Source organism: Cebus imitator, unplaced genomic scaffold (genome assembly GCF_001604975.1).
Source record: "Cebus imitator isolate Cc_AM_T3 unplaced genomic scaffold, Cebus_imitator-1.0 Scaffold180, whole genome shotgun sequence".
Lineage (NCBI taxonomy): Eukaryota > Metazoa > Chordata > Mammalia > Primates > Cebidae > Cebus > Cebus imitator.
Genome location: NW_016107495.1, coordinates 2646167 through 2657334, shown reverse-complemented (window position 1 = coordinate 2657334; position 11168 = coordinate 2646167). Strand labels below are relative to the sequence as shown.

The 11168-nt window shown below is 39.0% G+C and overlaps 1 protein-coding gene across 1 annotated transcript in view; it reads right to left on the bottom strand.

Annotated features, from left to right (window-relative positions):
• Positions 1 to 499: 499 nt before the first annotated feature.
• WDR43 (WD repeat domain 43) overlaps positions 500 to 11168 on the bottom strand; it is a 61816-nt gene continuing 51147 nt past the window's right edge. The window contains exons 17-18 of the mRNA XM_017545656.2: positions 1885 to 1934; positions 500 to 1784 (exon numbers count right to left, since the gene is read on the bottom strand). Of these exons, the coding sequence (XP_017401145.1) occupies positions 1602 to 1784; positions 1885 to 1934 (233 nt within the window). The 3' untranslated portion in view covers positions 500 to 1601. The remainder of the gene's footprint in view (positions 1785 to 1884; positions 1935 to 11168) is intronic.

Genomic DNA, 11168 nt, shown 5'->3' with positions numbered 1-11168 from the left:
TTATCCACAAGCTTTGGAAGCACTTACCTATTTAATGCCAGGGGAGTGAAACTGCTTTTTAAAAACCTTCACACCACCAAGCCCAAACATATGGCTGTATTCCTCTACATATACCACAAGACAAGCACTGGGTAAAGATGAATATTTATTCACTTTACAAAGAAAATGGTATTAAATTGCCATAAACAGCTCCATTTATAGACAAAACTGTACATTACACCAGTAGCTGGTTCAAACTTGCTTTCCCAAGATGTTTATATGGCTCTGGCTCTTAAGTTGAGCACACAAATTTCTGTTCTGCCACTGATATTAAAAAGTCCCTCGAAGATAATGGTTTTGTTTTACATATTCACAGGTGGGAAAAAATAGATCCATCTGCCCAGCCCTTTCTTTCTTAGAGGTGAGCCTCCATCTGCATGTCCCCTAGTGAGCACTAAGCCAGTATCGGCTCATTCTTTAACAAAAAAAAAAAAAAAAAAAAAAAAAAAAAAAAAAAAAAAAAAAAAAAAAAAAAAAAAAAAACTGATAATTTGCAAAGGCTTTTGTAGCACACCAAAATACTTATTTATACATACATAAAAAATCTTAAGTGATATTATCATTTTAAAGGTAAACAGATACCCTAACACTGCCAAGAGTAGGTAATGAAAAGGAAGAAAAACATTAAATTATTTAATTATAAAAATATTTTCTTTGGAAAAAAATTCCAGCAAGGTCATCATTAATATCTAAAACCAAAGAGAAAAAAATAAACAAGTGTTCTTTGATCCATTAGTAATTTAAATAAAAATGAAAACCTCTTCAAAAGCAGCTATAACTGAATTTTTTAAAAAGTTACAGGTAATGAGCTCTTCTAATCTATACACTGATGATTCTTTACAAGCAATCTGCGGTCAAGAAAACTCCTTAATATGGCTACTTCTCTAGTTTTTCAGTTATCATAATTTTTGTTTTAAAAAAATACTTCACATGACAGCTTAAAAAATAAGTGGTTATTTTGGGGAAGCACTTCAAAGATTCAATCTGACTCAAATCAGATTATCACAGTTAATAGAGAAGCTAGAGATATTGACGATTTTTTTTTAAATACAATCATTTTTACTCCGGTTTTTAGTTATCCCTTTGTATTTTATGAAAATGTACCAAATTAAATGTACTAAATTAAAAAAATTTTCACTAGTGCTGCTTTGCATCTGGATTTGATGAAAGATACCAACCTGAGATAAGAGCTGACTCCTACACAACCGTCCAGTTCTTCAACTCCTATGGGAAAGGTCTTTATCTGCATGTAAGTCAATTCTTGATATAACCAATCTTACTAGGATATTATATTATAAAAATATACCATATATTGGACACCGATGTCAGTACATTGCAGAAAATGTGTCTATATACTGTGTAAAGTTTATTAACATTTGAATGAAACACTCTTATTTACACAGTTAAGTCTGGGGTGCTCAGGACAGTAAGGTGGCGTGGAATCCACTGCTGTGAATTTGGAAATGCGCAGCGGTCCTTGGCATCCTGGCACAGAGGCAACCCTCACCACTGGGCAAGGTGAGCCAGAGTTTATATAGTTTGACTGGCTTGCTTTGCTGTCTTCATTCTTCTTCGCTTTCATTTTCAGGATCTAAGTCAGAATCTCCATTTAATTCTTTTTCACTTGCTCTATCTCTGTCCTCACCATTTTCTTCATCTTTTCCTTCAGCATCCTCATCTTCCTCTTCAGCATCATCCTCATCTTTTTCACTTTCATTCTCCTCCTCATCTTCATCCCAATTATCCTAGTAGAAATACCAACAAGGAAAGCATTCATGAAGGCCTCATTCTTCAGAGCATGAGGATATAAAGGCCAATGTATATACCAGGGAATGAATCACTCACATCAGAATCCTTATCTGCTATTTCATCGTCAGACTCCTCTTCAGAAGATTCTGTAAGGAGAGAAAAAAAACCAGCCTAATTTTAACACAAAACAGAGGGTACAGCCTGGAAATTAAACAGAACCAGATTCCTGAATGTACTTTAGAAAGAAAGTATTATTATTATTATTTTAGACAGTCTCCCTCTATCGCTTGGCTGGAGTGCAGTGGCACAATCCGGCTCAATGCAACCTCCATTTTCTGGTTTCAAGCAATTCTCCTGCCTCAGCTTCCTGAGTAGCTGGGACTACAGGCACGCACCACCACGCCCGGCTAATTTTTTTGTATTTTTAGGAGAGACGGTGTTTCACCATGTTAGTGAGGATGGTCTCTATCTCTTGACTTCATGATCCGGCTGCCTCAGCCTCCCAAAGTGCTGGGATTACAGGCATGAGCCACTGTGCCTGGCCAGAAATATTATTTATATTTAGCAATCATCCAACTAAGCCATAACTTTTGTTGTTGCAGGCTGGAGTGCAGTGGAGAGATCCTGGCTCGCTGTAACCTCTGCCTCCCAGGTTCAAGCCTCAGGTTCCTGCCTCAGCCTCCTGAGTAGCTGCCACACCCAGATAATTTTTGGTAGAAAAGGGGGTTTCGCCATGTTGCCCAGGCTGATCTCGAACTCCTGGACTCAAAGGATTGGCTCACCTCCACCCCCCGGAAGTGCTGGGATTATAGGCGTGAGCCACCACACCTGGCTAATTTATTCTTCTATGTATAAAAGCATATCATTATATTATTCCTTCAAGATCTTACTGGGACAAATCAATTAGCCAAACTCTTACAAAAATCTCATCTTAAAATACTAAGCTGTATCACGGCTACCAAATAGCCCCAGTGATGAGGAAAAATTCAACAGAGAAAAGCTGGCTTACAAATGAAATGGAAGAATTAGCATGAATTTTAACCCATAAGGTACTGATAATTGAAATATTAGCAACTGTTATGTTAGATGTATGATTGTTGGGGGAACATTGAAACGTTAAAAAAAAAAAGTAACATAACTAGACTCTTTTCAAAGCACCAAGGAAGACATACTCACAATGGAGAGGAAAAAAACTGCCAGTAATCTTTGTATCGTTAGTGAAAGAACATGCACAATGTGGTTCTTGGTGTGATGCAGTATGAACAACCAGCACTGAGGTAACCCCTCCAAGAACAAAATCTAATCAAACCTTTAGATATCACATCCAGTTTAAAGGAATTGTAGCTTAGAGGAGCAAATTAAAAGAAACCAAAAGGAAGCAAAGCCACAACCACAAGGTGGGGGGCATTCTGTGAATACCCTTCCCAGTCTCTTCAGCAAGTCCATGTCACGAAACGCTGAGTTCTTAAAGACTAAAAAGAGACTTCAGAAACACAGTAGCCAGATTCAATACCCTCCATGACGCAAAACTCAAGTCTAGTATGGAAAAATCAGCTTTAAAGGATATTTTATGGTTAATTGGAGAAAGATGAAGATGAACAAGGCATTAGATAAAACTAAGGAATTGACTTCGTTAGGTGTGCCAATGTTATCCAATAATATAGAATGGGGTTCCTATTCTTTTGAGATATTCTAACATTCTTCTTATAGCTACTTTTTCTTAAGAAAATAAATCATTATCCACAGATTAAGTTTCCTTACGAGGCCATCTCCCTAAGCCCATTCCCCAAAAGAAACCACTATTGTGAGCTTATCATTCCCCACTATGCTGTTACAATGGATACATTACCCAAGAATTACACATGCACATATTCACAAAAAACATATGCAGCAGTTCGCCTTAATATTCTTCCTTTCCCGGGTTTCAGCTTCCCATGGCAACTGCAGTCCAAAAATATTAAATAGAAAATGTAACAAATCAAGGATTCCTAAGTTTGAAATTGAGCGCCATGATGTGTAGCATGATGAAGTGTCCCGCTATCAGGCTCCTTCTGGACGTAGGGGTAAATCATCCCTTTGTCCAGCTTTGTTAGTCATTTAGTAGCCACCTCAGTTACCAAATCAAATGTTGCAGTATTGCAGAGCTTATGTTCCAGCCACCCTGATTTTGCTTACTAACACTTTACTAATAATTACAGTTTTAATTTCTTACTGCGCCTGCAGGTATGTATGTACAGGGAAAAACATAGTACATATGAATTCTGTACTATCCAAGATTTCGGGCATCCACTGGGGGCCTGGGAATGTATCCCTGAGGATAAGGAGGCAATACTCTATTAATGTTTTGTGAGTTACCAAACTTACACACCTATACACAATTACACAATGCTATGCAGAAGATATCATTTTGTGACTTGATTTTGTAATCAAACTTACGCGTGTTAACTCAGACCTCTACTCCGGGCACTCTCACTAATGTGGTATGCTAAAGTAATAACCCATTTTAAACACATTCCCACTAATGAAGAATTATGCTGATTACAAGTCTTTTTCTTAATTATAAAGGTCGCAGTGAACATACTTATATAATCTCTTTACTTACATGTTTTAAAGCTATGTTGTCAAGCCTTTTAGCCTTAAAATGCTTTCACACATTCTTAAAAAACTGAGGGATCCGAAAAGTTTTTGTTTATGTGGGGAAACTATACCTACCTATATTTATCACATTCAAATTCTATTTTTTTTTTTTTTTTTAAGACAGTCTTGCTCTGTCGTCAGGCACCAGGCTGGAGTGCAGTGGTGCAATCTCGGCTCACTGCAATCTCTGCCTCCTGGGTTAAAGCCATTCTCCTGCCTCAGCCTGGGACTACCACGTCCAGCTAATTTTTGTATTTTTTAGTAGGGACAGGGTTTCACCATGTTGGCCAGGATGATCTCGTGATCCACCCACCTCGGCCTCCCAAAGTACTGGGATTACAGGCGTAAGCCACCACGCCTGCCTCAAATTCAATTTTTTAAGAATAATCTGTTTACAAATGCCCAACCATTACATGTTAACATAAATATTTTAATGAAAAATGGTATTTCCAAAACAAAAACAAATTTCTACTGGGTACAGTGACACTGTTATAAACTTCTCATATTTGCTTCTGCATTCTATTTTTTGGATATGTTGCTTTATTTGAACTATATGAAGAAAATCCTCCCACAGATGACTGGTTGAAAAATAGAGGACATCATGAGCCTCTCAAAGAGTTCTGGGCATGCCCACAGCTCCTCTGTTCACACTTGGAGAAGTGTTAATCACTGGGGTACACACAAGCACTTTGGGAGTGCCCCTGATGAATGGAAGGATATGCAAATTGTCAACTTTGAGATTACAAATTGCTTTTTTTTTATTTTTTGAGACGGAATCTTACTCTATCACCCAGGCTGGAGTGCAATGGTGTGGTCTTGGCTCACTGCAACCTCTGCCTCCCAGGTTCAAGAGATTCTCCCACCTCAGCCTCCCGAGTAGCTGGGAATAAAGGCACATGCCACCACACAAGCTAATTTTTGTATTTTTAGTAGAGACGGGGTTTCACCATGTTGACCAGGCTGGTCTCGAACTCCTGACCTCATGATCCGCACGCCCTGGCCTCCCCAGGTGCTGGGATTACAGGCGTGAGCCACTGAGCCCAACCTACAAAGCTGCTCTCTAAGAAGGATGCACACATACTCCCAACCAAAGCATGAGATCCCATTCCCCAAATCATGGCCAACACCTATTTTCACTCTTTCAAATATATCAATTTCTCACAACATGGAATGTGATGCATGATGTGATGTTTTTTGTTCCATATAAATTATCCGTGTACAAATAATGCAAATGCACTATGAAGAAAATCTAGCCTCCTACAGATGACTGGTTGAAAAACGGAGAACATCATGAGCCTCTGAAAGAGTTCTGGGTGCCCCCACAGGTCCTCTGTTCATACTTGGAGAAGTTTTAGTCATTGGGGTACACATAGGCACTTTGGGACCCAAGCACTTTGGGAGTGTCCCTGATGAATGGAAGGATATGCAACCACAGCATGAGTTCCCATTTACTCAGTAAATTCCCAAAACTATTTACTGGGGAGACTATCTTCTCCACAATGATACAATACACAACATCAATTAGCACACCAAGAGTCCACAGAGCTACCGGTTTTCCAGGGTTAACTATGCCAATCTATTCGTCCAGCTGTCTATTACTGCATATTAACTTTGTAACTCTACACTTCTATAACCAATTTGCTACTCAAGATTTGAGGACGGTCTAAAATGTTCTCTTTTTGGCATTTTCAGGTTTTGTTATCAAGATTACACTTGGCTCCTAAAATGGCTAAATTGTTAGCACATGACAAAAAGGACAGTCCAGTATTGTGGGTCATGCTTCTATTCCCAGCACTTTGGGAAACTGACATCAGGAGATTGTTTTTGAGGCCACATGTACTAGACCAGCTTGGGAAGCAAAGAGACCTCATCTCCACTTAAAAAAAAAAAAAAAAAAAAAAAAAAGCCAGGCATGGTGGCTCAAGCCTGCAGTTCCAGCTACTCTAGAGGCTGAAGCAGGAGGACCGCTTGAGTGTAGGAGTTTGAGGCCGCAGTGAGCTATGATCGAGCTTGAGCCACTACACTCCAGCATGAGCAACAGAAAGAGATCCTGTCCAAAAATAAAAAAAATAAAAATAAAAATAAAAAAAACAAACAACAACAACAACAAAAAACAACGAACCTGTTCTTTGAAGGCTCAATAAAATAACCTTCAAATTTTCTGGGCATGATACCTTATGAGACATTTTACAAAGTCAGTTTTAGAGCTACCAGCTTTTTCAAATTTTTTATTTATTTTAAAGTCAATTTTGGTCATAAATGTTTCCTTAAAAATTAGCTATTCCATCTAGATTTTTACATATATTTGCATTAATTGTTGATATATTGTTCTTCTATTTAAATCTTTTCCATACCTAGCTGGGCATGGTGGCTCTCACCTGTAATCCAAGCACTTTAGGATCATGTGAGCCCAGAAGTTTGAGACCACCCAGGGCAACATGGTGAAACTCTTTCTTTACAAAAAGTACCAAAGTTAGCCAGGCACTGGGGTGCACGACTACAGTCCCAGCTACCCAGGAGGCTAAGGTGGGCAGATTGCATTGAGCCCAAAAGGTGGAGGCTGCAGTGAGTTGGGATCGCGCCACTGCACTACAACCTGGGCAACAGACTGAGACCCTGTCTTTAAAATAAAATCTCTTCCGAAGATACCCAATTAGGAGCAGCTCAGGGTTGCAGCTCCCAAGGAAAGCACGGAGGCCGCTGCAGATGATCCCCAGGCAAGCAGGGCCTGGAGTGGACCTCAGCAGTCCTACAACAGAGGGGCCTGAATGTTAGAAGGAAAACTAAGAAACAGAAAGAAAAACTTCATCATTAATAAACTGGATGTCCACTCAGAGACCCAGTCTGAAAGCCAACAACTACAAAGACGACAGGTGGATAAATCCACAAAGATGGGAAGAAACCAGCACAAAAAGAATGAAAACACCCAAAACCGGAACGCTTCCCTCCTACAAGGGATCACAACTCCTCACCAGCAAGGGAACAAGGCTGGATGGAGAATGAGTGTGATGAATCGACAGAAACAGGCTTCAGAAAGTGGGTAATAAGAAACCGCTGAGCTAAAAGAACATGTTCTAACCCAATGCAAAGAAACTAAGAACCTTGAAAAAAGACTTGACGTAATGCTAACGAGAATAAACAACTTAGAGAGGAATATAAGTGAACTGATGGAGCTGAAAAACACAACATCAGAACTTTGCGAAGCATACACAAGTTTCAACAGCTGAATTGACCAAGCAGAAGAAAGGATATCAGAGGTCGAAGATCAATTCAATGAACTAAAATGAGAAGGAAAGATTAGAGAAAAAAGGGTAAATAGGAATGAACAAAGTCTCCAAGAAATATGGGACTATGTGAAAAGACCTAATCTACGTTTCATAGGTGTACCTGAATGTGATGGAGAGAATGAATCCAAGGTGGAAAATACTCTTCAGGATATTATCCAGGAAAACTTCCCCAACCTAGCAAGGCAGGCCAATATTCAAGTCCAGGAAATACAGAGAACACCACAAAGATATTCCTCAAGAAGAGCAACTCCAAGGCACATAATCATCAGATTCACCAGGGTTGAAATGAAGGAGAAAATGTTAAGGGCAGCCAAAGAGAAAGGTCAGGTTACCCACAAAGGGAGGCCCATCAGACTCACAGCAGATCTCTCAGCAAAAACCTTACAAGCCAGAAGAGAGTGGGGGGCCAATATTCAACAGCCTTAATGAAAAGAACTTTCAACCCAGAATTTCATATCCAGCCAAACTAAGCTTCATAAGTGAAGGAAAAATAAAATGCTTTGCGAACAAGCAAGTACTCAGAGATTTCATCACCATTAGGCCTGCTTTATGTAGAGCTCCTGAAAGAGGCACTACACATAGAAAGGAACCAGTACCAGCCACTCCAAAAACATACCAAATGGTAAAGAGCATGAACACAATGAAGAAACTGCATCAACTAACAGGAAAAACAGACAGCTAGCATCAAAATGGCAGGATCAAATTCACACATAACAATATTAACCCTAAATGTAAATGGGCTAAATGCCCCAATCAAAAAACACAGACTGGCAAATTGGAGAAAAAGCCAAAACCCATCAGTGTGCTGTATCCAGGAAACCCATCTCACAAGCAAGGATACACAAAGGCTCAAAATAAAACGATGGAGGAAGATTTACCAAGCAAATGGAGAGCAAACAAAAGCAGGAGTTGCAATTCTCATCTCTGATAAGTTAGACTTTAAAGCAACAAAGATCAAAAGAGACAAAGAAGGACATTACATAATGGTAAAAGGATCAATGCAACAAGAAGAGCTAACGATCCTAAATATATACGCACCCAATACAGGAGCACCCAGATACATAAAGCAAGTTCTTAATGACTTACAAAGAGACTTAGACTCCCACACAATTATAGTGGGAGACTTTAACACCCCATTGTCAATATTAGACAGATCAACCAGACAGAAAATTAACAAGGATATCCAGGACCTGAACTCAGACCTGAAACAAGCAAACCTAATAGACATTTACAGAACTCTCCACCCCAAATCTACAGAATATACACTCTTCTCAGTATCACATCACATCTACTCTAGAACTGATCACATAATTGGAAGTAAATCAGTCCTCAGCAAATACAAAAGAATGGAAATCATAACAGTCTCTCAAACCACAGTGCAATCAAGTTAGAACTCAGAATTCAGAAACTAACTCAGAACCATACAGCTTCATGGAAACTGAACAACTGGCTCCTGAATGTTGACTGGATAAACAATGAAACAAAGGCAGAAATAACAATGTTCTTCCAAACAAACGAGAACGAAGACATAACATACCAGAATCTCTGGGACACATTTAAAGCAGTGTCTAGAGGAAAATATATAAGCAATAAATGCCCACATGAGAAGCAAGGAGAGATCTAAAATCGACAACCTATCATCAAAATGGAAAGAGCTAGAAGAGCAAGATCAAAAAGCCTCAAAACCTAGCAGAAGACAAGAAATAACTAAGATCAGAGCAGAACTGAAGGAGATAGAGACACAAAAAGCCCTTAAAAAAAAATCAATAAATTCAGGAGCTGGTTTTTCGAAAAGATCAACAAAATAGACTACTAGCCAGATTAATAAAAAAGAAAAGACAGAATAATCAAATAGATGCAATAAAAAGTGATAAAGGGGATATCACCACAGATTCCACAGAAATACAAACCATCATCAGAGATTATTACGAACAACCCTATGCACATAAACTAGTAAACCTGGAAGAAATGGATAAATTCCTGGACACTTGCATCCTCCCAAGACTAAACCAGGAAGAAGCCGAAACCCTGAATAGACCAATAACAAGGGCAGAAGTTGAGGCAGCAATTAAGAGCTTACCACCCAAAAAAAGCCCAGGTCCAGCCAGGTTCACAGCCCAATTCTACCAGATGTACACAGAGGAACTGGTACCATTCCTTCTGAAATTATTCCAAACAATAGAAAAAGAAGGAATCCTTCCTAACTCATTTTATGAGAACATCATCATCCTGATACCAAAACCTGACATAGATACAACTAAAAAGAAAATTTTACGCCAATATCCATGATGAATATCGATGCAAAAATCTTCAATAAAATACTGACAAGCCGATTGCAACAGCACATCAAAAAGCTTATCCACCCTGATCAAGTAGGCTTCATCCCGGGGATGCAAGGCTGGTTCAACATATGCAAGTCTATAAACGTAATTCACCACATAAACAAAACCAAAGACAAAAACCACATGATTATCTCGATGTAGAGAAGGCCTTTGACAAAATTCAACAGCCCTTTGTGCTAAATACCCTCAATCAATTAGGTATTAGTGGAACATATCTCAAAATAATAAGTTATTTACAACAAACCACACATAGCCAATATCATACTGAATTGGCAAACACTGGAAGCATTACCTTTGAAATCTGGCAATAGGCAAGGATGCCCTCTCTCACCACTCCTATTCAATATAGTATTGGAAGTTCTAGCCAGAGCAATCAGGCAAGAAAAAGAAATAAAGGGTATTCAAATAGGAAAGGAGGAAGTCAAATTGTCTCTATTTGCAGACGACATGATTGTATATTTAGAAGACCCCATCATCTCAGCCCAAAATCTCCTGAAACTGATAAGTACCTTCAGCAAAGTCTCAGGATACAAAATCAATGTGCAAAACTCACAAGCATTCCTATACACCAATAACAGACTTAAAAAGAGCCAAATCAAGAACAAACTGCCATTCACAATTGCTACCAAGAGAATAAAATACCTAGGACAACAACTAACAAGGAATGTAAAGGACCTCTTCAAGGAGAACTACACATCACTGCTCAACGAAATAAGAGAGGACACAAACAGATGGAGAAACATTCCATGCTCATGGTTAGGAAGAATCAATATTGTGAAAATGGCCACAGTGCCCAAAATAATTTAAAGATTCAATGTTATCCCCATCAAGCTGCCAATGATCTTCTTCACGGAACTAGAAAAAAACCACCTTAAACTTCATATGGAACCAAAAGAGAGCCCGCATAGCCAAGTCAATTCTAAGCAAAAAGAACAAAGTTGGAGGCATCACATTCCTGGACTTCAAACTATACTACAAGGCTACAGTAATCAAAACAGCATGGTACTGGTACCAAAACAGAGATATAGAACAATGGAACAGAACAGAGGCCTCGGAGGCAATGCCATACATCTACAACCATCTGATCTTTGACAAACCTCACAAAAACAAGCAA